Source organism: Cygnus atratus, chromosome 5 (genome assembly GCF_013377495.2).
Source record: "Cygnus atratus isolate AKBS03 ecotype Queensland, Australia chromosome 5, CAtr_DNAZoo_HiC_assembly, whole genome shotgun sequence".
In the NCBI taxonomy this organism is placed as follows: domain Eukaryota; kingdom Metazoa; phylum Chordata; class Aves; order Anseriformes; family Anatidae; genus Cygnus; species Cygnus atratus.
The window spans coordinates 41,633,795-41,661,532 of NC_066366.1; the positions used below are offsets into that span (position 1 = coordinate 41,633,795).

The window sequence follows — 27,738 nt, forward strand, 5'->3', positions numbered from 1 at the left end:
TTTCTGATTCTCTCCAGCGCCCAAGTCTCTAAAGCAACTCTGCCTCTCAATTTACTAAAAACCCTCTCAAGGAATTTCACAATTTACTAAAAACCCTGGTAAAAAGCTAGAGCCAGACGTTAAACACAGCATGCAGTTTGCTGAGCAGGTGTCGGGCAGGTTCTCACCTTCGCAGACCGTAACGCTCAGTAGAAGCTGTTCAAGAGAAACAGGTGCTTCTTCCCTGTGAGCCTCTCTTCCTGTTACTCATTTCCCACTTGGCACTGAGACTGTTGAAAAACCACACACAAAGGCCCCCTGACGTCACCAGGAGGAGATGCAGCAGTCAAAGAAAAGAGCCTTTTCTTGTTGTTGTTTTGTTTCGAAGGGACACAGAACCTGACATTTTTTTCCCATAGCAAAGAACCTGCAAGCCCCTTGGCACTCTAAGAAAAAAAAAATATCAGACTACGCCTTGAATCCATCTGATCATATACGAAGCATTTCCCCTTCCCCCTCTGAAAAAAAAAAAAATCAGAACACGGGAGAATGAGTTTAAACATTTATTTAAACAGAAACTCCAAACCACTCCACCCTTTAACCTTTCAAAAAAAAAAAAAAAAGACAACGACAAACTAGTTTTCAGCCAGAGTGTCAGAGCAGGCATAAGTTGTGTTCCACTATAACAACTCAGCAGCAATACTAGCAGGAGACTGACACGTACGGAGCTAGCGCTGCAAGAAGGGGAGAAGTCAAAGGGGTTGGAAACTGCTCAGAGGCACTTCTGCCCACTTGCCCTTCCGTTTTCAGCCCAAGACAAAGGTGCTGGCTTTAAACTGCTTTTTTTTTTTTGGTTGCATAGCTGGCTGGTGTGAAATCTGTGGTCTGTAACAGGCACAACCTGGATAGCGTGAACCCTCTAAGGCACATATGAGATTGCGGAGGCCAGGGCAGCCTCTGTCGGGGGCCCTGCTCCTCCACCAGATCCAAGGGGAATCCAGTCTGTGCACCTAGCTTCCCACCTGCAGAGCATTGAGAAATGAGGATAGCAGTGCACTGCAGGAGAGCGACTCCCATCAGCTTGGTGCTTGCTTGTTGGACACGGCTCAGGCTCAGCTCTTCGCTCCTCCAAGGCACGGCCGCAGCGTGCCCAACTCCACCGCTTCCACACGCGACAACCGCCCTCCAGCTGGGCCCCTAACCTGAGAACTGGCTCCGACGCACGCGAGGGGGAAGGAGGGCAGAGTCCCGAGGGCAACCGAGCACCGCGGCCACGCCACCTCCCAGCAGGGCTCTCCTCCTGCCGCGGCCACCCCGCTGGTGGCAGTGGAGGGGCACACCACTACCGCCCGTGCCCTGGACGCTGCACCGTAGAGACCGCGCTGGGTTTAGCTCCGAGATTCTAGCAAGAGGCACCGGGGAAGTATTTAAGGAGCGTAAGTTACAAGCAGAATGCTTCGGCATCCACCTCTAGAGAGAGAGGGGGAACGCTGGCTCCCAGAGGACAGTCTCTCAAAGGAGGACGTCTAGGAGAGGTGACAGGATAACCAACTCCAACTGACCTAAGGCAATTCTAGCGACGTGCCATCGATGGGGACGGTTTAAGTCTAACGAAATCATAACCCCACTCACTGCAAAGGTGACAGGGACTCAGGATTCCTTAGAGGCTTCACGTAAGGCGGGGGGAGGCTAGCTGCTCCCAGGCAACCTACCGATCCCAACAGCTTAGCTCAAAATCAGCTTGCTAAAAAAATTTACGGGAAATAAAATTTACCTCATTCTCTAATGGGAAATGAGGAAATCCTGAGCATCAGACCATGCCTCTTCCCATCGCCAACTGCCTTGGGACAGCCTCTCGCTTCTAGAAAGAAGGTGAATTCCAGACAGGGACATGATCATTCGTGGTCATGGAGGAAGGCTGCATCCTGTGACCATGGCATTAATGACCTATTCTGGGTAGGAAAACGCATTCCAGCTTCATCAAAACATCGAGCGGAAAAATACCGATTCTTCCCACACCCACATCGGGGGCTGAGCAGAACAGAAGCCAAGCAGGGAGCAGCTACAGCCTTACGCCAAGAAACCAGCAGCTCTGGCACCCAAACCAAGCTGACAGCTGGAGCAAGAAACGTGTCACTTAGTCTGAGGACCAGACGCTCGGCATCTGGTTGGGAAGCAGGTGGTCTGGAGCCGAGCACCAGAGAACCCATCTCATCAGTCCCTGCTGCAGCTCTCGGAAACTGCACCCAACTCGCTCATCGCTGCCTGAAGTTGGAAAGCTCTAGGCACCCAGAATAAGGCCCTTAAACTCCGTCCGTGCAGGCCACCGGACAGAGGCCACAGCTTCTCGTGGCCAGAAGCTGCGCCTCGATGCCTGGGACACGCTGTCTGCCGTTATCTCCCTCGCAGCAAGATCCCCACCGCCTCCAGAATGAGATGTTCTCTGCTCCCTCTGCGCCGGAGCGGAGCCGCCTCACCTTACTGCCTGGCAGGGAGAGGATCCTAGCCCCTCGCCCCCTAAAGCCAAGGTGGCGAGCGTTAGGGTTCAGCCAGCTTCAGTACAAAACGCGCCCCCTCCTCTCGCCTAGAGATGCAGTGATGAGTACTGGGGTCCCAAAGGCAGCTCCCAGGAAGCAGTGAAACAATGAAAGGGCCACAAGCTGCTACTGGAGCCGTAACGGGGCCGTTCTGCCTCACGTGCAGAGTTAACAGATAAGGTACAAGAGGAGCTGCTGCCGCTTCAATCACTGAGCTGGCCTAGAGCTCAGGGGCCCTTCCCCTCAAACTCACTCCTAGTTCATATCAAACGTCCGTGGGTGCTGCTCTGGAGCCTCCGGCCTCGCTCCTTGTCTGCGAGTGACCTGAAGCCAGGAAAGCCGCTCTCTGCATTCGGTTAGTGTGCTGTGAAGTTAGATGGATCCCAGTGGGCTCAGGAGACTAGAGGCTGGAGCGGCACGAGTCCGTTCCCAGGAGACACCAGGAATCTGAATCCAGGTCAGGTTTCGGATCCACTTCCGGCTCCTCTTTGGCTGTCTGGGTTCCTTTGGAATGAACCTCCACCTGCCAAAACACACAGCAACTCTCAGCAGCTCCGGGACTAGCTGCAAACAAGCTAGGAGCTGCACAAGGCACGACTGCTGTTCTCCGCAGCCATTTGTGACTCTCCACAGCATTTGACCGCCTATCCCTTCTCACCAGCAGAAATAAAGGGGAATCCCAGGTCCCTCAAGGACCGGGACATCCTCACCAGAAACCAGCTTCTTGGCTTCGTTCTTGTTGTTACTACCAGAGCTGAATCAGCAGCTCAGCCAAGAATCAGGCACGCTATTCTATCTGCTCTTAAAGAGAGGGGTCTGTTCGGAGCTGCTTCCTTCTCCACGGTCTACACAGGACCCAGGATCAGAGTACCGAGTCCTGAGCGTGGATGGGCACCCAGGTGGTGGGTCCTCACCTGCTGCATTCCCTCTGTCCCCCTGCAGAACCTCTGGAGCTGGGCACTCAGACGAAGGGTTTCCTGCTGCAGCTTCTTCTGGTCATCCAGGCACTGTAAGACCAGGCCTCGGAGGTGCGTCACCTCTGCTTGCAGAGCGCTGCACATGCAGCCCGCGGCGGGAGGCACAGCCTTTCCTTCACTGCACGGCACGGCTGGACTCAGGCAAGGAGGCTGCAGAGACGAGAAGGGAAGTCAGGCTGGGTTTGGGTGGGAGGGAGGGAACCTTTAGGCCACTTCCGTAAGCCACGAGAAGAAACCATGCAGAGGAAATGTTACCCCATCTCAGTTTTTGACTTCCCAAACTTCTAGCAGCCAGGTCAGCAAGCTGCCAGTCATTATGTCATCAGTACAAAGTGACATTCTTCTTCCTTCTGGGAAAGCTGGTCCTCTCCTCCCCAAAATCCGTCTGGTCTACCTCCCTCTCCCTAAGCCTGGGATCTGCACCTCCTCTTGGGACAGAAAACCCCTGGAATAAGGTAGTCTCACAGGTCTCACAGCAATTTCCTATGTCGGTCCCTCTTCTATCTCACAGCAATTTCTGCTTTTCTCTTTTTTTATTCACATTAACTGCATTTTTTCATAAAACTGATCTGATTATTTGCAATTTGACCAAAGCCCAGCTTCACGTCCTAGATTCCCATGAATTGTTATTTTTGCAGCGTTTTCTCTGTTTATCGACAACCCTCTTTTCCTCACCCAGATGAATTAGGCCAATCCAAGAGCTCTTCCCAGCTCTCCCCATAATTCAAACACCACCATTTACGGTCCCAAGAGCTTCTGGCTAAGCATTCACTGTGAAAGACCTGAATACCATTACCCAGTGCTCTGTTTTTGGCTTGTTGAACCCAGCAGGTTCCTCAGGGGCCACTTTGAGTCCTTGAAGTTCCTGGTAAGGGAGAGTCTCCTTCTCAGGCTCTGAAGACGCCATGCTCATAGGAAAAGGGCTGTCAGGCATTGGGATGAATTCCGCGTTCTCCAGCTCCTGGACACACCAAAGCAGGACCGTTAGGTATGTTCCCCTTCTCGTTACTGGCCTAATCAGCCAGTGCACCAGTACCCTCTTGTGGTAAAAAAGGAGCTAGGCCTCAAAAGCTCCCCACACAGCACAGATCTGAGAACGTTTCTGAGCATGCCCTACAGGCATGGCATTTGCTCTTCACCAGCCTCAAACCCCACTTTAGGACATTTCTGGGATACCACATTACCTTCCTCAGCCAGCCAGGGCAGGAGCTGCTGTCACCACTGTTGCCTCCCTTGGCTTCTGTGGTGCTGATCCAGCCCCCCATCCCCCGGTCTGCTTCCATGGTTCCCCGAAAACCTCCGCTGGGATCCGGGGTCTCTGCTTCACGTTCATTTTCCTCTTCCTCTCCTCCTCCAGTTGTGCAGCTCTGAGTCACTGGCAAACGACAGCGACGACTTTACATTTTCCCACCCCTGCTACTCCTCTGGTGCCAAACCCAATTTGGAGCAGAGAAGATGCAGAAATTAGGGCTGTAAAGCCATAGCGAGAGTACGTGCTGGTGGCATCTCCCTCAGCAGCTGCTTATCTCCTACCACTCCCTGCAGGCCTCCCCAGGAAGGCTTGTGCACAGCAGTCTTTTGCAGCGTCTTGGCCCCAGCCCTCCCACAGGTCCAAGGAACGGGACTCCATCTCCGCAGCAGCTGGCACATAACGCCCCTTCTCTTATCAGCTCCCTTCAGCAAATTCCTCTCAGCTTTTTCTGGTCGAATCAAAGATTCTCAACTCCAAAGGCCTCGCTGCATCCATGTACTTCCTCCTCTGCTTCACTTCTCTCCTTCCCCCCAGCCTTGGGCCTTCCTCTCCAATGCAGAGCAGCAATTACATTTCCTCCCTCTGAGCTCTTCCGTGAGGCCTTTCAAACACAGAGCTGCAGAACCAAGCTGACCACCAAAGTAACCGAAAACGCAGCTCCCCGGGGCAGGTTACTCACCAGTACCGATGGACAGGCCGCTGCTGTTGGAGCGGATGGTTTTAGAGTTCAATACCTTTTCTGCAGGGGGAACAAACATCATTTCAGTTAGAGAGCCATCAAGAAAGCAAAGGAACTCCTGCAAACAGCACACAACAAAGGCGGTGTTGTAAGACCTAGAGCTCCGAGCAGCTTGGCACATTTCCCCAGAGCCACCTGGCCCGTCCCCGGGCAGGTTTTAGAGTCTAGCCCCTGGCAAGCAACACATCATCATAACCAAGACCCCCCCCAAATTTCGTCCCAAACCTACACTTACCAACCACGATGATGGTATGCCAGCCGCGGCATGACAGGTCTGGAACGTGATGCAACGATCCAAATATTGGCCGAGGCCACGAGGTGCAGATATCCGAGCCATGCGCTCTCTCAGTCGGTGTCATCGCCAGGCGCCCATTCCCTCCGTTACCCCAGGCGAAGATATGGTTGTCTGAGGAGAGAGAAATTCAGGAGACTCGATTCACTTGCTCCCTATCAGCCTGTAATCGTTACAGGGATCACAGCCCCCCTGCTGTAACTGCTGTCCCAAAGCATTTGATCTACCAACTCCGTTTTGCCAATGGGAGGACAAACTGACAACAAATCTAAGAGGCAGCCTCCAAGCCAGCACTCTGCAGCTCAAGGGATAGAAAATGTTTGCTGCTGCACCAGGACAATGCAGAGCCGGGTCACAGACAGTCCCAGTCTAGGAAGATTTCTTTTTTTTAATTTCAGAGCATTGCTGTGGAGGCGATCCAGGAAACGCACAGTGGGAGCCCGTTAACCACCCTGCAGATCTAGTCCCAAAGACCCCACCGCAACCTCGTAAAGACCCACTCACCGTCAGTAGCAGCTATGGTGAACTCATCGCCGCATGAAACCCTGATCACCTGCTTACCCCCAGGGGGCCTGCCAGCAGGTTAATTCCCAGGTGCTTCTTATAGTCCCCAACACCAAGCTGTCCGCACTTGTTGGAGCCGAAGGTCAGCAGGCGGCCTCGCTCTGAGAGGAGGAACGAGGAGACATTCACAGCGAGGGCCCGACGTGGAAGCAGCCATGCACGCAGAGAGCTAGCAGCAACAGCCCACGACCAGGAAGGTCTCTGCTGAGAAGCCAGCCAGGCTGGGAGGGAACAGCGCCAGCCGAGAGGGACGGCTGCAGCCTGGGAACACCCCAGTTCCTTCTCCCTTTGCTCCCCTGTTCTGATGCTGAGGACTGGGACTCCTCGCAAACCTCTGCCTGAGTTAGGCTTTGCCCAGGTGACACCAGTCATAAACAATTCCTCCGCTATCCCAGAGGAGAATGGATATCCCATAACTCTCCCCCCATTTTTTTTCTTAAAAGAAGAAAAACAGAAAATGGAGGGTTAATCCAGCAGCTGATGCTTCTGCTTCAGCTGAGAAACAGATATGCTTGGTTCCTGGAGCAGGCACGAGCTCCCCTACCAAGAACATAACCTTCAGTGTCAAGGGGCTGGCAATCATAGCACTGATAGCACTGCTTCACCAAGAGAAGCCAGGCTGCAAGGGCAAAGGCGATACAAAGGAATAGGCAACCGGTATTCGTTCCTTAACGCATGTGGCTCACCATCAATGGAAGCTGTGTGCGTCTTCCCTGGAGAAATGGTTCGGATCTTGTAGAAGGAGAGCTGCTTGGCCAGGGTAAGCGAAGTAGCATAGGGCACCTCACAGTACGTCTGAGAACGGACAGAAGGGTGAGCAGGGGGTGAAGGACCACGCATTCACCAGCTAAGACCTACTCAAGCAGGTCTTGGCAGACCACATTAACCTAGACGGTCCCGACGCAGGTATGGGAAACTTCACGAGTGACATGGAACCTGTCCGAAGCTCCCCTGGAGCAGCTCACTACCTGTTTCACCACCTCAGATCTGGCACAAGCCCACATGGCAGACAGGAAGCTGAGGAACAATTTGCCTCTCCCGCCAGTACCAGCACCCATTGTCTTTTACTGGAACTAACAAATTGGCACTAATCTAATGAACTGTCACAAGACCTTAATTTCCCTATACGCTACTGACTGCTGGATGCTGAAGTCGGGTCCCAAATGCACTTACATCATGGTTAATTATCCCCGACGTGCACTGATTCAGGCCCAGCTTGTTGAACTCGTTGAGTCCGCACGCCAACACTTTGCCTGTCTGGGTGAGCAGGAAGGTCCCATCGCAGCCACAGTGAACGGACACAATGGTCAAAGTCTTCGGAACGTCCACCTGTGCGGAAGAAGCACATCCTGAGAAAATCAAAATGCCAACACCTACTACACAGAAGCCAGCATACAAAAAACGTACTGGGTTGGAAAGCAGTGGTTCCGACAGTCTGAGCACTAACAGCCCCTAATTCTATTGCTTTGAATAAAAGTGTAAGAGCATCTTAAAGTCTGCAGCGTACTGAAGCGCTGGTAGCAGTGCAGAAATTCATTCTTGACCTTGTGTGCAGACACCTCTGAGCCAGCAGAGGAACCGGAAGCGTGGTGGAGAGGCATCCCAGCCAGTTGGGGTCTGCGAGCACCAGAGCCAGGAGGCAAGCAGGGCTGGGTCTGTGCTGTGTGCGTATGACACCGTGTGGCTGCAGATATTTGGCTACCAGGCACACCTTTCCTGGTTTCTAACCCTCAGCGGGTTAGCTCACCTCGACTATCTCTTGCACTGTGTTTCAAGAGGGTTTTTACTTTGAACTCATCTTATTGAACTCATATTATGTGAAATTCAAAGACTCACAGCTGTTTGCAGTGCTGTGAGTTTCCTGTACAGACCTGAGGCACACAATTTAGTATTTCCTACTATGATTTCTAAAATACTAAGTTCAGCAGTTCCAGTTTCAGCTTGGAGATCAGCTCTAAGTCATCATACTGGCTAGTTTGAAAGTAGCACATCCCTTTGCCATGATCTCTGGGGATAAATGAAGCAAAATGAAGTGAAAGTAAAACCCTTGCAAACTCTACGATACCTCAAAAACAAACAAACGAAACATGCCCGAGCCTCAGGCGGCTAATATTTCTGAACAGCAACTAATTTGGAGTTATGCCCATGCAGATTTTGGGAAGGAGCAGTCTCAGGAGCTCTACCTTCTGAGGTGTGTAGTGATCTTCTTCTGAATCCAAGCCCAAGCGCCCTGCATCAGTGAAAACAGACCAGTTAGAAATGGCCTCAGAAGGTACCCACCCGTAAGAACCGGTACGCTCTCTCCCTGGTTCTAAATCTCCCGACAGAACTAGAAACCTGCCCCCATACACATCACTGCCTGCCAGTCCTGAAGGCAATCTAACCCCGCTCACACAATGACTGCCCTATCCACAAGGAATTCCCGTTCATTTGGGAAAGAAAGTCCCAAAGAAACAATGTTCTTTGTCCCCCAGCACATCAGACAGCCCTCACCGGGCCCAGCACCGCACACCTGCACCAAGCTGCTGTCTGGAGCAGCGCCTTTATGTTCCAGGGAAACAACTTACCGTACTCCCCACAGCCCCACGTGTAAACTTCTCTGTTCCTGGTCAGCACCGCCACGTGGTTATCTCCACACGAGACCTGCTCCACGGGGTTGGTAAGGAAGAAGTCCAGCTGCAGGGGCTCAAGTACTTCAGAGCCATGAGCCTTGTCAACGCCAATGCATCCGTAATAGTCTGAGCCAAAGGCATACACCTGGCCCTCATCTGCAGGAGGCAGCAGAAGCTCAGTCAGCACACAGAGCTTGTATTAGGCTGTGCATTAACCTCTTAGGACATGGCCAGAGCAACCTATTTTCTGTTATCGCCCTCATTTTTTGTGCAGAATAATGTCAGCAGGAAGCTATGGAGTCTTTTCTTGATGACAGCAAGCACTACAACCTGCACCGTTTTCAGGCCACCAGTGTCAAAGAACAAACCCTCAGGCAGAACCTGCCACTTTCTGTTACAGAAACCCACAAATTGACATGTGGCTCCCTAAATCACTCCTCCAGCACACTGAGCACCTGAGCTCAGCCCTGTCAAGCCTGGGCTTTTCCAGCACTGGCAAAGTAAGCTGGAAAATGACTAGTTGGTATCTCAAGCCTTCTGAATTAAATAGCAAATCTTGGATACAACTCTTCTTTCATCACTGGGGGCCTTTTTCACCCACACAGTCCAAAAAGAGCTTCAAACACATTTGCCATCTCAGATTCAGGCCCCTCTGCCTTTAATACAGAGTATGCGTGGAGGCAACATACATAGCATTAAGAGCAAGGACTCTGCATGGCCATGAGGAGCTGTGCTCAACACCCATCTTCACCACCAAATAGGGGTGCATCCTTTGGAAAAAAACACACTCAGACTTCTTGGGAGTCAACATTTTCCCCTGTACAATAACATTCATCTATCTCCACTACTGCGTCTGTGCTCTACAAAACTGAAGGGCAGGTAACACGTGGAACTTTCTCCTTTTCTCCTCACCTTACTGTGAAAGCAAACAAGCCCACAGCAGAGCAAAGCGAGGGGATGGCGGTCCCCTCCCAGCTCTCACCTGTGATGCAGACTGTGAAATCATCTCCGCAGGACACCTGGCGGATGGCTTTTCCTTGAAGCTTCTCCACGTGCTTTGGCTGTCGGTAGGACGCTCTGTCTCCATGCCCCAGCTGCCCGTGCAGCTTGGTGCCCCCCTGCATATTCTGCAAGACAAAAACATCTGGTAAGCATCCACAGCTCCAGAGAAGGTGCCAATAATCACACCACCTCCAAGGAACAACAGAAGACAGCAAAGAGCAAGAGAAAGCGTTAACTACTCTAGGGAAGAGACTGCTAGCTACGTGGCACAACAGCAGGCAACATTTTAAACAGCAGCACAAATTTTCAGGCAGTTGTGCACTAATGACTGATGTGGTGTCAGGACAGCAGCTGGTGGGTTTAAGCAGAGGTGAGGAATCCTAGTCTCATCTGCCAGGCTACAGAATCCACTTCTCTGCTGCAGGACTGCAGTTCACCCTTCAGCTTTTTAATCTACATTTCTAAATTCTAATGGCTGCAAAGAAACCTGTAACATTAAACAAATGTCACCTAAGTGGCCAGATCTACCAACTCTACAGAGAAAAAGAAAAAAATAAAAAAATCAAAACAACAACTTTGAGTAGTGTTGAAGCTGAAAATAGAATATTAATAACCAGCTCAACGTTTTCAATGGCCATTCTTGTAGGAACATCCATCAAGTGACACTAAATTGTTCTCTTCCTGTTTGGATCTTTCTTCTCTTACCCATCTACTAGAATTTTCTGGTCTGTCTTAACATATTCTGTATCATCACTGCAAAAGCCTGTGTAAACCTGGAGATGCAGAGTACCTCCACGTCATTGACCATCTCAGTCCAAGACTGAGCTCAGTCGTTTTAAATGCATTAGATGCCACCACTTTGTTCACTTTAAGCTACGGCAGAATTTCCGCTCATAATAAAAAGCAGAGTTGTTTAGTACAAGACAGCTCTGGTTTCATCAACAAGTTGCTTCGCAGGTGACATCTCTATTACAGTGAAGCCACCCATCCCAACCCTCCTGGTCTTGAAAAACGTTCCTCAAAAATATACAAATCAACAGATACATATCCTCCGTTGCATTTCTAGTAGTCAGGAAGGTGAAGAAGAGATGTTTAGCTCTGTGTCTGGGCCTACAGGCCCACCACCGACAATCCTCAAGTGCACAATCTCCAATACACCTCCCAGCATGATGGAAAACTTCACCCAAAACCACATTTGTCTTGGGAGACCAAGGCTTGGGTCAGTGTCGAAGCAGATGGCCTCCAGCAGTGCCCACTGCCATCAAATTTCTCCTTTTCCATGCTGCGCTTCCATCTGATTCTAACGTGAGTGGTGAGCGGTGGATCAGGACTCTCCCCCCCCCCATTACCCCCTTCCTGCAGTTCCTCTCACTTACCACCCAGGTGTAGAGCTCCTTCTCCACTGTCACCACAGCAAAATGCGTGTTACCAGCACACACCTGGCGTGCGCTGCAGCCACTTTTGATGGCATCCAGCTTCTGGGGGGTAGACTTCCCGCCCCCCCAAACATACACCTCACTAGTGCGCGAAGTCACCACTGCAATGGGAGCCTCGTTCATGGTACTCGACCTGCACAAGGAGCCCCCCACAAAACACACACGCTTTTAGTGATTTTGAGATCACTGTCATTACACAGTTTCCTACTGCTCTCTCCCAGTTTCTAAAAGCCCAGGCTGCAGCCCTTTGCAACCATCCATGGTTTGTATTTCCCCAAAATGCTCTCTTTGTTCTGGTGCCTCAACTGCTATAGACAGGCTCAGAATCAGATATGTCTCAGAGCAGAAGAGAAAACAGGCTCCAGTGAGTGTTAAAGGAAACCTACAATCCATCTGAGGTCATAAAAAAAAAGCAAACACCCGGGCTTTCAGTGAGTGGCCATGGAGTTGTTCTCAATTCTGAAAAAAATAGTCACGAAATTTTGCTCAAAAACCAGAAACATCCAAAAGCTGATAAATTCCCTCTATCTCCTCTTTAAATTACAGGCATTCCATCCGAGGGAAAAATTTAACTCTTCAATGCAGACAGGAACCACTTGTAATCAAGTAGTTGTAATCAAAGTAAACAGTTTGTGAGCAACCTGTAAGCTGGAACAACCTCACCTAAAGTGCTCGGGTAGAATTTGACCTTTTTTTCCTGATAAACTTGGAAGTACTATCTGATAATTCAAGAGATATGTGTCACATGTATGCAGCTTTACATGTCACAGAAACTATCTGCTTCATGGAGCAGCCCCGCTTACAGTCTTGTTGGGGGCTGGATAGAACCTCTGCACACATCCAGTTTTATGAAAGATATTCATGTTCATTTCATAGTCAACATTCAGACAGTTATATTTCTCCTGCTCAAGGAAATCTGCCTGAAAGGAGGGATTTACGTTACAGCCTCACATACGTGGGCTGTGACGACTACATCCGCAGTAGGGCAGATTACAGCTGTGCGGGACCTGCTGAGGTAAGGAGCCAGCCATACATAGAGGCAAGATATAAAAGGCAGAGTAAAATGTGGGACAACAACCACGTAACAAATTTGTCAAATTCCTAGCATTTAGGGATCTTCTAAACAACACCATCCCATTAAGGTTGCCACAGACTAACACTCTCGGCAAAGTTCCTCTCTGGGGAGCTGTTCTATCCCGACTTCCTTTCAAACATATGCCCAAATAATTACCTCGGTCGCTTATTTGGCCCATTAAGCAGTGTGACTTTCTCTTCCATCTCCCTGCCAAAGGACAAAAAACATTTTAGGAAACAGCAACGCATCTCCCAAAGCAATTTACTGACGAGCAGCATACACAGTCTGCTTTCCTTTCCTATAAAATGCTGCTCCCTCTTGGAGGAAACGCAGCAGCTTATTGCCACCTCCTAGCAATACACGAAGTAGGGCAGAAGTAATGTGCCATAAAGCTAACAAACTTCCAGGAGTGCAGAGGACAAACTAGGTAATTACTAGAACTTGATCAACCAATACTTATATTGCACTAGAACGATCTTAAAAGACTACATATTATCAGGATTTGGGATTTATGTTTATATAGTGCGTGCAGCAAGACAAAACTCAAACTCTGTTGACCACCAAGTAGCAATCTCAGCATAAAGGACTAAGCCTACTGCCCTCCAGGCAACCAAAGTGGGATTCAAACAGTCCATAATTCTGCTCCACCATTCATAAACAGACAGTCCGTGCAGGCTGGTTGTCAAACTAAGCTAAAATGGACCACTTTCAATGCAACTCCCTCAGGAAAAAGGAGGCACGGGAAAAAAAAAAGTGCAAGTGTCTACACTGTACAAGACATATATTACGAAAGGCCTTTTTCAATGACCATGTGAGGATCTAAGTCTAGCACTCCGTTCAGAGGCTTGAAGAGCAAGAACCAGCATTCCTCAAAGGACTGTCAGAAAGGGTCTCAAGGTTCTCAGTACAACAGCTTCTGAGACAAAGGGTGCAGAGACCTCTCATGTACCAACAAGACAAGGATTGATGAGGAAACAAGACAGCAAAAATGCACTTTTCTCCTAAAGAAGATGAAACGTACTTCGACAACTGCCTCGCATCAGGCCAAATTAACTTAAGGACTTTGCTTCAAAATTGTAAACGCTGCTAGTCTGCACAACCCCTTTCTGCCACCCGGCTTGTCCAGGGTTCAGGCAACACCATCCATCCCGTTACCTCCTCCGTTTGCTGAGGATGGGCTGTTCCAGCAGTTCATCTGCAGTAGGTCTTTTCTCTGGATCCTGAAAGAGGTGAGCAACAAGTCATTCTCTAGGGAACGTCCATCACCTACCGTGATGATTGAACCTTGGTCCGAGGTTGCACGGACCTTCTTCCCTGGCTCCTTTCAGAAGGGAAAGGAACTGATCAGACATTCGGAACGAACAGGGATAAATGCCAGGGATGTGCAGTACAGACTTCCCCACTCTGGAAGTATCAATACTATGTTTGCTTCCAAAAAATTACATTTCTACAGAAACCCAGAGTTACGGTCAAAAAGCCAGAACCTTAAGCGGCTGTGCTGAGATGATGCTCTCATCTCCACAACACTGCGTGAGAAAATAATTGCTTCTGCCAGCCTGTACGATAATTGTAATCAGAGCAAAACCAGCATCCCTCCAGAGCCTGCAGGACTGAAAGGCAGCCTGAGATGATGCTCTTATACAACCGGAGGAAGCCCAACCTTAGCGATGCCTCAGGCCTCATAGAAATCGCCCTGTATCAACAGCCCTCATGCTGGAACAGGCACATCATTCCACTTCACCCCTGAACTGCGTGGCTTAGGAAGCTGGGCAGCAGTTTCTGAAAATTAAGAAGTATTTCACCAACCTGATCAAGGCAGGAATGCACCATCTGGATTAGCTCCCGAGAATAGACGGTGGAATCAACCTCCATGGCGCGATTCCCCTGTACAATCTTCACACAAAGGTTCAGGGGATTCTAGGCAAAAAAACAAACAAACAAAACCAGAAACCATCAGTTCTCTGATCAGAACACATCCCTCTTCCTCCCCGCCTAGGAGGTTCTCCAGAATCCTGATAATTCCTGCAGGAATGATACCCCTGATAGCTAGGACTTGGTGGCAACATCCACTTTTTCACCAAATCCCCTGACAGTGGAAGGAGGACAGATCCCCCTCTGCACGCAAGCTCCTACACAGCATATTGCCATTAAAACACCACACAGCAGCACAGTCACTGCTCGCTCGGTAGCCGTGATGAGAGGAAGTCAGAAAATGACGTATTTTCCCATGACTAAGAGCTACAGAATCATACACTATGTCAGCCTGCAGCTTTTCCCACCTCATGCCACAAGCAGGCAAATCACATATTCCAGCCAGCAACGCTCCCTTTTACCGTTTCCCTGCCAGCCTGACCACTCTTCTCTTGCACCCAAACTTTGGGAAAGGGAAACAGGACTAAATCCTATGAAACTTGAAGGCAGGAAGTTTTCCCCACAGAATGTTGCGCAGAAAATTCATAGCTAGTAATGCTTCGGAAAAACAAACAAACAGCCAGCCCTACACAATCACAAACTTCCCCGGTGTGGAGAAACGGATGTTTCACTCACAACCAGGATACAAATTAGCACAGTTTACATTCTGCATCTGGTAAACCCAGAGCTGCAGACAAGGTGGGGCTGTGGCAGAGGCCACAGAGGCACCTGGAGTGCAGGGTAGGGGAAATCTTGCAGACAATCTCTGGCTGTTGTTGGCAATCCCAAGCCACTGTTTTCTTAATCAGCAGATTTAAACAACAACGAAAAAAAACGCAAGTGTATAACACAGGGTGATAAAAACAAGGTTATTCAGTCCATCCTGGTTTGCAGACTTACAGTAGCATCAAAGGTCCTCTTCAAAGTAAGAAGCTCAAAGATGACACAGCCCACAGCCCAGATATCTGATTTGAAGTTGTATTTCACACCCTGGCAGAGTTCTGGGGACATGTAGTAAGGAGTTCCCACCAGCTAGGAAAAAAAAAAAAAAAAGAACATTTGAAAATCATAAACAATCCAGCATTTTTCAATTCTGAAGCTCTGCATCCATCCTGATCACACAGGCCCACGAGCGTCAGGGCTCAGCACAGCCCTGACACGCAGCACTAGTGACAGGTGACTCACCCCACCAACACGTGCTGGAGGGATGGGAACAAGCACGTTTCTTCCCTTTGCATCCACAACCCTGGGCCTGCGTTTCCTAGAAGCTCCTAGACACTCGTGCTCAGATTCTGATGTGGCACATACTTCTCAGTGGAGCAGCAGGCACGACAACACGGCAAGGACTTGTCCCTCTCTTACATACAGAGGCAATTAGAGGTATTTAAAGGCAAACAGGGATTCCTGTACTGACCGGATACACAGAAACCCCGACAAGAGGTTGATGAAAAGGGATCTTGCAGAGACGCCAGCCCATGCCTATGGAGCCTCTCTGATCATAAGGCACTGCAGGGATAAAGACCACTGTCTTTGACCAAAGTTATTTTGGGGTCAGTATCTAGAAAGCTGGCTTGGGTCCCACCTGAAAGACTTCCACTTCAGAAGTGGGCTTTCCTGAACAATTGGTTTAAGTAAATCCCAAAATGCCCCAAATCCAAAAACCCAACACTTAGAGAACAGAGAAGCCCTTCCAGCTACAGCAGAAATAGTGGCAGAGCTCAAAGTCACAATGAGGAGATACAGAAAGAGCGTGACAAAAGGGGTAAGAATGAAGCTGTCACGAATGGAGCTCATTTCCTAGCAAGCAAGCAGTCAGTGAAATAAAGTGAAAAAGACAGAATTTAAGAGAGGAGGAAATATTTATAGTTGCCCTCTTCAACTCTCTGAGCAAAGCTCCAAGGATTACAAAGGCTGTGGCTTTCATTAGACTCTAATAGTACACCTGACACCTAACGGGCACATTCCGAATCTGTCGCCTACCTTCCATTTCCTTTTACGCAGCGTGACAGGTACAGAGCTGCACGAGTCCTAACCACAGGAAGGGTTAGAAACCCCGCTAGCTGGAATATCATAGGGAGAACTAGGACACTGCACCTACACTGTGCTTAAAAACGTGCAAGACATTTTTCTGTATCTTTCCTGGTAACTGGGAGAAAGGGGGGATAAGTTAAAAATGATCAGTTAGTAAGCAACATGTATGCGTTTCACAAAATCATAAAGATATAAAAATTTTATAAAATCACAATTAGACCGTTACAATTACAAACTTTGTAATGAAAACCAGTAACAATAACTGGTTTGCACTCATTTTGCAACATATAACTTCCCGACTCCATTGGTCATTACATCACAAATCAAAGAGCCAGCCTACAGCACCAACAACATAAACAGAAAGATGGTTGAAAGTATTTACTTCAAAATCTTTCATTAGGGAAGAAGGAGGGGGAAAAAAAGCTCATAGGCCTAGATAAACATACATAGCACAGGCAAAAAAAACTACCAGGAAATTTATAGCACAGATGACAGTTCCTCTGAGAGCCAGAAAGCCATGAAAAATGTGATGCAACAGAAATGGTTTTGCTATAGCCCAGCTTAGGAAGTGCTTTATGCAGTAGCCCTGAGTTCCCATTTACTGTCCAACTGCACGATAACGTTCACATTCTGGAAGGAAGTTGGCAAGTGTTTAACTGCACATCCTAACAGAACACCGACAGCTTGCGTTAAGTCCAATTATAAGGCCTGGTAAAGGGAAATGCAACCTGGCTTGCATCCTAAAATGTAATAAAAGCCTTTAGCAGATAGGAATTCCAGACAATGCCTTCCTTTCCAAGCCCAGTGCTCAACCACAGAAATTAATGGAGCTGAGAAATCTAAGCTGAGCCTTTCAGGTGCCTGCAATACAGCTTATCCTGTTTCATAACTCTGGCTGTGAAACTGCTTTCTGGAAGGGTCTGGAACTAAGCCAAACTTGACAGCCTTCTGGTAGAATTAACCTCCTGTGCAAGCTTTGTCTCCCTCCCCCCCCCCCCCAAGAGCATTACTAATAAACCATACTAACTATCTTGTTACCATAAGAAGCACACGTGCCTATCTTGCTTCTTTGTAATTCAGTTCAGAGTCTAAATATTAGAGAGATAGGAGGCACGGTGCAATCTCGGGCAAACACAGCCAAGCAATCTCAGACCCAGCTGAGGCAAAAATCCCCGTTAGCACGGCAGAATGACCAGGTTAACTTAACTTGCTAAGACGGGCTTAACGAGCACCGAGGGAGAGTTCACTGATGTGACTATGCTGCTGTCTGTGTGCCCGCTGATACCACCACCTTCATCTTACGTAGACTCACCTTTGGAACTCCCGTACTAGGTACCAGGGAAAGAAGAGTGCTCTCTAACATAGTTATGCTGGCTCTGGTACAATTCCATGCCCACAGTGTCACTTATCTTTAGTCTGCTGTTGCTTTGGAGACAGACAGACCTCCAAAAGATAACCTGGGAGCAAGGATAACTGTAGGCTGCAACACATCAGCAAATCTGCCCATGTCAGTGAGATAAGTTAGGTAGAGAGGAGAAGGAAAAACAGAATACAAGCAGCAAGAAAGTTCAGCATTCCTGGGCTTCTGCAAGGCGTGCAGAGATGAAAGGGAAAACAACAAAACCTGCTGGGTTCTGCACGGAAGGCAGCAGATACTCACGGTCTCAGCCATAGAGTACTCAGAGTTCAGCTTCTTTGCCAACCCATAGTCTCCCAGTTTAATCAGGTTTGCCTTGGTTAGGAAGATATTTAATGTCTTTATATCTCTGAAAGGAGACAGAAAAATGCAGATGTTCAAATACACTTCCAGATTTCATAGTTTTCCACACACTCCCCCCCCCCCATGAGGTAACTTCTGCTCTAACAGCAGGCTCTCACACCAGCAGCAATCTGACCCCAGGTACTGGGGCAGTAACTGGAGTTACCCACAAAACACAACACAGTCTAAAAGGTTCAGGCTTTCAGACACCTACATAAAAGCCATGAGCAAAGATGGTTCTTTTCCTCCTCTCAGTCTCTTCTCAGTTGAAGACCACTGAACGAGTCTTATTTTCCTCCCTGCTTTAATAAAAGGACCCAGGCCAGGTGTCTCTGAGCTCACTTAAAAACACGTATGTATGTATGCACGCAAATAAGAACACACACACATGAGGTGCGAAACAGATGTCACTCTAGATCTTAAGCATAACATCCCTCTACCTTTCACCTCAGGAACAGCTCTATAATTACAGCATGATGTACTACACCCCAAAGATCAAGTCTGATGGCCACAAAAACGTGGAACACCAAAACTCATTGAAAACATTTTGTCCTAGAGGGAATAGCTTATACGTAGATTCACAGATCAATACAGAGAGGAAGCCCCCACAGCATGATATGCTTCCCATGGCCGATGCTTCTCAACACCCCCTTTTCCTAACGTACCATCAACAACTTCCCAGTGCAGATCAGGACAACACCAAGTAAAGCAGCACTTTGCATTCATCCACTTGGGGCATCGCAAAGTCCTGGGTCACTCTGACAATGTCTGCAGCAGAAGGAAATCACTGCAAACATTTAAATAACCGTTCAATTCATTGTTATGGAAGGATTTGGGGCCACGCATGTTCCTAGACCACGAACCCTGCTGTGAAGATGGGCACCAGAGGTGATAAGCAGGAAATTACAGCAAAGCAGGACAGACACGACATCTGCTTTAGGCCAAAAGCATAGGCACTGCTTTGCGGAGTGTAAGGTACCAACTCTTCGTTATCGAGACTTGCTAATTACGAGATTGAGAATGGCAGCAGCAAAGATGCTGTCTCAAAGAACATGTCCTCACGTGGTCACAGAAAGACGTTGTGCAGCACGCAACCCAGCCTTGCTGGAAAGGGCTGTCTGTGTGCGGTACTCCCAGACCCCCACAGCTGCCTCACTCTGCCCATGCACTGGGCACTCGTGGAGCACCCATAAGCAATGAAATTTACCCCTTGCAAACAGGAAAAGCTAACTAGCTCCTCATCAAAATCTCAGAGTCAGTGTCTAAATTACCACTACCTGCTAACGAGCTATCACTACTTCCTTAAACAATAGGCCAAACACATGGGATTTAGCCAAATTTGGGACAAACCTTCACCCGCGTGATCTTCTAGCAAAGCATCAATGCGGAGTCTTCACCCTCCTCACCCTCCAGGAACTACATAAGGATGTACGCGGCAGTCTGAAGCTATTACTTGTGGAGCAGGTGGGAAGTGCCCTTGGCCAGCAGTAACTGTTCTTCCTACCCACTTTAGCAAACATCGTTTATGTGCTGTGGCAATAAATGGCCAAATTATTCCTTTCCCATATGGATTAACTCCTCGTTCACAAAAGTGCAAAGACAAGCACTCAATTTTCAAATAAAAGACTTCTTCCATGTTTATTACATTACTGTTTCTACCCCAATAAAAAAGTCTTTACAGAAGTGATATTTAGCACCTAAACAGTCCAGCTATGCTCTGAACAGAGAAACTGTGTTTCCTTTAAACACAGAAGCAAAGGTTACTCAAAGGAGTAACTTACATCCAGGAATGGCGAGATGAGATCATTACCTCAGCTTTACTCCATGCTGCACTTACCTGTGAAGAATTCCTGCTCGGTGAATGCAGCTCACAGCTGAGGCAATTTGAAAGAGATACCAAAGCACCATCTGCAAAAGTAAGAATAACAAGGAGGCTCAAAAACAAACAAACAAAAAATCCCAACATCCCTGACACAGAGAGGCACAGCAAGAAGACCTGACCATACCATTTAGATTCTCTTTAAGGAATACGAAAATGTGTCATTCCCTTGAGAATTTCCTGTTAAGGAAATTTCTGGAAAGATATTCTAAAATGTGGCTTGGTCTAGTGTCATTCATAGTGCCTGACCTGATAAACATCACTGAGTTCAATAAAAAAAAAAAAAATGACTGCTACTGATCACATGGGAAAGATCTACAGCTGGGGTCTCTGGAATTTGAACTGTGACCATTCAATATTCACCATGAGCCTGAAGGCCTTAAAATGCTTTATATAAGATAAATAAGTGTAATCATCAACCATCTCCATCACGAGGTGGAAGCAGACAGCAGAAAATACGTATAGAAAAAAGAAACAAAAGAAATAGGACAAAAAAAAAAAACAAACCATGGTGAGACAGGTTCAAAGTTAACAACTCTGAAAAATAGAAAATGGTCAAGAGACAAACAGTGCCAACCATGAATAAAGGTTTGAAAGTGAAATTTTAGCCAAGATGATAAGGTGACCAAAGTCAGTTGAGCTATTTAATTTTTCCTCCCTTGGAAATTTATGCCGTCAAGAGACAGCCAAAAATGAAAATAAAAGTTTCTGATCGTCCATAAATGTCTGCAATACTTAATAGGAGAGGAAGTATGGCAGTCCCCAGATTTATACAGAAAATTTCTAAGAGCAATATAGGAGGGAAAAAAAAGTAGCACACTCATATAACCAGCCAGATGCCCAGAACATTAAGCCAGCCCCATCGCTCCCTCAAGCCAGTCCAAATTACCTCTTCTTCAAATAACTTGTCTTTCTGCCGCAGGATCTTATCGTAGAGGTTCCCTCCTGTAATTATAAGTGAGTGAGAAAGACAGAAAGGACCATCTTAGTTAATGGCAGCAGTTACTCCGCTAGCTACTGCTGGAAATGCTCAAATCCCACAAGAGATCCGATGAATCACCACAGCTCTCCCTGCTTACTCTGCACTTCAGCTGGTCAGGCACTCACAAAACTAAGTTCTTCTTCCACCTAAGAACTTCACTAGCATAGCTAAGCTTAAGCAGAGATGATTCTTTTTCTAACACCACCATTCAATACTCTGAAAAGTGAATCAGTAAGGTAGGCTAGCAGTCCCTATGGTTTTTTTCCAACCTGTCAGCGCTTCTTGGGATACGCAGACATCTAGAACCTGTACATCAAATCACGCGAGACTTTGTCCTGCTCAGCAGGAAAAAGGAAAAAAAAAAGATAGTATATTAAAAAGAAGCACCAAAACAACACAACTATAAGTCACAGAAGTCTCTGAAAACACAAATTATTGCCTTTCCCCACGTACTGCCCAGCTCTGACCTGCCTCTCCATCTGCGCTGCCAAACAGACCGATGAAGAAGTCACTAAGTGTTGACAACAGCAGCGCGAGCCACAGAAGCCTGAAGCCAGCAAACACAGCTTCCTCGGGGCACTTCACAGCTTCAAGACAGAAGACTGAAAAATCAAGGAGAGCTACAAGAAATGATGCAGAGTGCTGTAGGCAGTGAGACTCCCTGCCAGATTAGCATCTCACCAGTAAATCCCAAATCTCTGGTCATATCCTGTTGCTATTCCATTTCCCCATTACTGTATATTACATCCTACCAGTAACAGGACACCAGGCCCTTGCCCGTTCCCACGGGGACAATACAAAGCAGCTTCCTGCTGCGTATCTTCCACCGGTCTGTCAAGTCGTAGAAGTCCAGAAAGGGTGGCAATGGCTCCTCTGCCTCCTTGGGGGACTTTCAGCACTTCCACATTAAGAAGATTTTTCTGATATTCTGGTTAAGATTCACTTTGCATAATTTCTTCTCGTTCTGCCTTGCTATAATCTTCCAACATGCTTTTTTTCCAGCCTTATGTTCACGCTTGTAAATGATCTACGAATGCCTCTTCACATTCACAATTTAACCAAAGTATTTGCTGCTGCCTCTTCTCATGAACCTCTTTCCTTGTGATTCAGACTACAGTTTTTTTAGCAACTTCTGTTCCTCATCTGATTTTTTTTCCATCTTTTTTCTGCTTTTCTGAGCCAAAGTGTAGCACAGCAAGTACTACATCACCAAAAACCTCCACAAGGAGACGAATTAGCTCTTGACTCAGATAATCAATACCTCTATGCACACATACTGAAAGAAAACCAAATTACTTTCTTTTTTTGTTTCATCTAATCACATCTAAATTTTGAGACTGTTCTCTCTTCAACAGGTGTTTTATAGAATACTTCTTCCCAAATCCAGTTCAGATGTATTCAATTATGTTATTCCCACGATCAATCTGAGTCTTCTGGCACCACTATATACAGACAGAACTGTACAGAGGTCAGTAATTCAGCTTTCTCACCTGTAAAATGGGGCTAATATCTACCTGGATCTGAAAGGCTTTCCCAAATCTCCAGAAAAAAAATGTGTTAATCAAACAGTAAAAACTCTGGATATTTAGCTATACTTTTTGTCCCTGCTATATTTTTGGATTCTGAGAAGTGCAACTAGTCCAGCCTTACTTTACGAATCACAAATTATCTTGGGCTTGAGCATCGTAACAAACAGCAATGCATACTGTGGCAGATTAAAACTATTAAGAGCAACCCTTGGCAAACATGATATAACCTCTTTCTCGTGTCCCTGCTTCTGTACCACTCGGACATATTCAGGTAATGCAGGCTATATACTCATCTCCTGGTTATTGTCCCAAGGTAAAGCAAGCAGTTTAGAAACAATGACACTCACGTACAGGCATCAGAACCACACACCCCCTCTCCATGTCCTCCAGCGAATTTATAATGGCCCCAAGCGTGCAGTCATTTTGGGGCAGGGAAATAACCCACAGAGTACTCCCAAATCAAAGAGCTAAAGCATCCTTACTCTTGCATTCGAGTCCACCCTGCATAACAAAACGCAGTGAACTCGAGAGGCAAAACCAGCTTTGGCCAATGTGTCAGCCAGGGCGTTTGACAGGTCTGCCATCCTCCCCACCCCCAGTGGAAGCTGTCCGTGTAAGGTGAAGACACCACGTCTGCAGTCTTTGCCATCAGAAAAAGCTTCTGCTGACAACCCGAGGCTTAGGGTAACCCCGAGCACGCACAGGACAGCTGGCCAGGTGCGCTGTCCCACGCGCCCCAGTAGGAAGCAGGCTGCAGGTCTGGGTAGGTTCCCTGTTCCAGGGGTATCGGCTGAATATTACCTCTCCTTCCAGCTGTCTAAGGGCAGCTCAGACCCTCACGTCAAGTCCTTCCACCTCCCCAGCTGGGACTGTTTACCCTGCAAACTCCAAATGACGCCACCTGATCTGCTCTCGGATGAAACCTGGAAGTTTTCTCCACCACCAGAAGGACTGGATTTTTATTATTTTATTAGTAAGCATAGAAGCTGATAGCGTAAGACAGGAAGAAGTCCTGATCGTGGTGTGCCAACAGATTTTCAAGCTTTGATTTACGATTGCCAAATGAAGGGGTCTGCTTAAGCAACACTGCTGAAAACCGGCCCCGCTCTGTACTGGCAGAGAGGCCCAAATATCCTCACAGTCTCTTCCCACCGCCCTCCTACAGGAGGGAAGGAAGGCACGTTAGAAGTGTACGCCAGCAGTAACCCACCACCCTCGTTGCACCAGCTACTCAGAACATGCAAGAAACCATTTACTGCCTGAAATGCCTACGCTACCTACTGGGCTTTTCTTGTGCACCTGAGACACAAATCAATCAGAAGGATTCTCAATCTCTTCTTCCAGAGCTACGCAGCAGAATTCACCTCCATTCCTCCACTCCCCCAGGGATACCCCAGCAATACTCCCTGCAGGCTCTGTAGGAGGGTAACTCAGAAACGTAGCAGCCTCCTGTTTGTAAGTGGGAGCAGGGATCTCACCATTACAGTACTCCAGCTCAATCAGTAACGTGGTGTTATCCATGAAGTGATTGTAGTACGCAATGATGTTCTCATGCTGCAACAGAGCAAGGATAACGATTTCATTCAAAGCATCACGACGCTCCTTTTCTGACAGACGGGTCAGGTCCACCTCCTTCCACACTACAAGTGAGTCATCCTGAAACACAAAAACATCTTTTAATTAAAAACACACTACTCCGAAGAGAACAACATGTGCCTTTATGGCAGGAAATTAAAATTTCAGGAAAGGCAAACAGGCTTTCCTGCCTCTTAAAGGTTTCAGACAAAGATTCTTCACAACAATAAGCTCCGAGTTTTTCTACTTATCGCTAGGAGTAGCGGCCTGAAGCCGTTTTTCTAGCTGGCTGGCACTCCTTTTGAAAAAGGGAACAAGTATTCCAGGGAAGGGATGCGAAGTTTGTTTTGTTTCAGTGAAGACCAAACATACTGTGGTTCGATAAAAGGGAAATACTACCATTCCAACCCTCTATTTACAGGATGTCGTACGAGATCCCTAGCCATACAAGTACCCACGTATTCCTAAAAAACTGTAAGGGAACGAGACTAAGTTTGGCTTGCCCCTGCTGGGCCCACCCATGCCTTTAGATACACTTGGAGTGAATTCCTAAGGGGACCTCGGGGCTGCCTTCCCCCAGAGAGACCCCAAGAGTTCCCCAGGAGCCAGGACCGGTGCTTTCCTGTGCCAGGCACTCTGAAGCATGTCGAGGGCCGGGCCGGGCAGCACGACGTGACCTGGGAGCCGCGGGAGGACCGGCTTTTCGGCCAGCTCCGTCCGCTTACGCTAAAATTACGGTTCCGCGCGAGAGTTACCTGTATGAGGTGCCCCCATGTCCTCTGTGACTGGAAGAAAACGCAGAGAAACGAGCAATCTATTAGCGTCTGCACAGCCGCGGCGTCTCCCTGCGAGACCCTACGGGGCTGAGCAGGGGGCGCGCAGGGAGCCCCGGGCCGCCCCCCCACACCCGCGGGGCCTTCCTCGGGGGCAGGGGAGGAAGAGGAGCAGCAGGAGGAGGAGGAGGAAGAGGAGGAGGCGGAGGAGGAAGGGGGCAGAAGGGGCCCGCCGCCGGCCTACCTCGGTGCGGCGGTACAGGGTGGCCTCGCCGAAGGCGCCGCGGCCCAGGATGCGGATGGGGATGTAGTGCAGCTCCTCCTGCTCGCCCGGCACGACGCCGCCGCCGCGGGAGCCGGCCCGGCCCGAGGACTCGCTGCCGAAGTCGGAGCTGATGGAGTCGCAGTGCCGCTCGTACTCGCCCAGCGACATGGCGCCGGCTCGGCTCGGCCCGGCCCGGCCGCTCCCTCAGCGCGGCCCCGCGCGCCCCGCGGGCTCCATCTTGGCTCCCGCCGCCGACCCGGAACCGCTCCGCCCGCAGCCCTGACCTCCCCGCGGCCGCCCCCGCCGGCAGGGAGCCCGCCCGCACCGACGCCGAGGGGCACCGGCACCGGGCCTGGGCACCGGCGGGGAGGCGGCGGTCGGGCCCTGCGAGCCGCCCGGTGGCACGGCGACAGGAGGGACCGAGCCGCCTGAGGGAGCCAGGACGGCGCGGCTGTTTCCCGAGGTCTTCCTTTTGCTCAAACGCACCTCACAGAGCGCGGTGAGAGGAGATTTCTGGACGCTGATAAAAATAATAAGCGTTTCCCAGCTTACATCCGTCAGCCGCTTCCCTTTTCACACACTTAACAAAACATAAGAGTGTTCCTTACCCTGCTACTCATGGTTCCTGACATTTTGAGGAAAAAGTGGAAGCTGCATAAATAACGTTCTAGACCCCGCTAACCGCTCTGTCAGAAGGAAGCATTAACAACCTTAACCTCAGATAAATGATTTATTTATTTTTTTATAGGTAACGTACATCATAATGGTGTCAGTATTTTGTTTTCAAAGTTCAACAGTCACAACCACAGAGCAGAAAGCTGTCTAATGACAGGGAACGTTCCCTTGGGTTACGTGATCCTGAAGTTACAGGAGACTTCAGGAGCTGAGGCACATATCCCTAAAACCAAGCACGACAAAGCTGGCTAGCTTTTATCTCCACCTTGAGAAGAGTCTGTGGTGCTCAGTCGGAAATGAGGGAGGTTCCTTGCAACGCAGTACACGTTATAGAGCCGTTCGGTATTTCCATTATAAGCACCTGTTTTAAAAGTGGACTGTTTGTCCAGCAAGGTTTATTGGTGTGCATCGTAACTATTTCCATACAAAGATGTCATTCTTCCAAGCAGCAAAAATGTTATTTCAGTTTCAGGGAAAAAACAAAAACAACTTACCAACTTACAGGAACACATGAAAAAGCTCAGGTATGTTCTGCTAAGTAGCATTCAATCCCTCCACCATAAAGGGAGTACTTGGCAAAATGTGATATGGACCAAAAAAAAAAAAAAGCCAAAATCTCATGGAAATGGGATTAAGGAGTCTGGAACAGCTGTAGAAAACCAGAAGACTAATTGAAAAAGTCAATGTTCATTTTTTCTATGTTTGAAAAGTAGAGTTATCGTGTCCATTATCTGCAATATCACCCACAGCCTTCCACACACTGATGCTCACAGCAGTACCTATAACACGTTTAGCCACCCCACACACTTTTCACTTTACTGCACTTTAAAATGTCATGCAGTAGGTGTCACAGCAAGATGCACTTAAAGCAAGCAACAGATGCTGCCCACTGAGGTTCATTGGAATGTGGATGGAGAACACGCACCCAAATTCACATTGAATTCTTCACTCAACCTTGAAAGCAGCCATGTGATCTGGAGGCAATATGCCAGTCTGTCTCTTGCAAAATCTTGCTGAAGGACGAATTTGACTTTCAGAGGAATACTGTCATTTATACCATAGTGAGTATCAGTTTAATCCAAAGATGTTATTAAGGGTTTTCAGCAGCCAAGGCAGTACATTAATTACATTACTAACATAAGGAAAGTACAGCCCACACTGAGAAGGAAGAAATGAAAAGTCAGCTGTGTGGTTAATTGTAATTAAGATGACAACACAATGAGATTCCAGTTAAATACATATACCAAATATCATACACCTGAGGGAAGATTATCCAAATGATACTCGGGGGGAAAAAAAAAAGAAAGAAAGAAAGAAAGAAAGAAAGGAATGAGCAGCTGGTATGGGAGGAAAAAAACCTAGAGGGTAAAGCTCTGCAGCAAACCAGACTCGAGTTGCAGTGCAATGTAGTTGGAGAACACAAACATGATCTGCTCAGCAGATGTAGGAACAGCGTGCCCTAAAGAACCAGGAGAACAGTTCATCTCATTAAAACTAACCAAACCGCCTGGTGCAGCTTATGCAAAGATCACATCATGTAATTGGTTTAAAAGCTCTGGGGAAAAGTTCCTCGGGAATGTCAACTATGAAAGGAAATAGAGTGACAGAGGAAAGCATAGAAGTGAGACTGAGCTATGCAAGAGTGGTTCTATCCCTGCCTTTTTTTTTGAAGAAGTTATTCAACATTTTACTGTAAAACCCTGAAATAAAACAAGTCAGATAGGTCCTCCTGGATACGACAGCTTGCTCCAAAGATGAACTAAGCAAACAATCCTCACAGCTGAGATCACTGGTACAGATACCTGGCGATCACGGGTCCTCCGTCAGGCTATTTCAGCAAGGTGGAAACGCAGAAGGCTGAGGTAATGCATTTAGTTTGAGGTGATAAACCACC

The 27,738-nt window shown here is 48.2% G+C and overlaps 1 protein-coding gene across 1 annotated transcript; it reads right to left on the bottom strand.

The window, feature by feature from the left end:
- Nucleotides 1–339: 339 nt before the first annotated feature.
- On the bottom strand, nt 340–25,443 carry NEK9 (NIMA related kinase 9). Its single transcript, XM_035539166.2, is given in 24 exon segments — nt 340–3,039; nt 3,431–3,643; nt 4,290–4,454; nt 4,678–4,868; nt 5,425–5,484; nt 5,720–5,890; nt 6,281–6,343; nt 6,346–6,441; nt 7,027–7,135; nt 7,514–7,669; nt 8,524–8,570; nt 8,908–9,108; nt 9,935–10,079; nt 11,331–11,523; nt 12,622–12,672; nt 13,621–13,685; nt 14,272–14,382; nt 15,277–15,408; nt 18,068–18,173; nt 20,004–20,074; nt 20,935–20,990; nt 24,035–24,212; nt 24,887–24,916; nt 25,149–25,443. Coding segments are annotated over 24 exon segments (2,922 nt in total). The 5' UTR covers nt 25,338–25,443; the 3' UTR covers nt 340–2,916.
- Nucleotides 25,444–27,738: the final 2,295 nt, after the last annotated feature.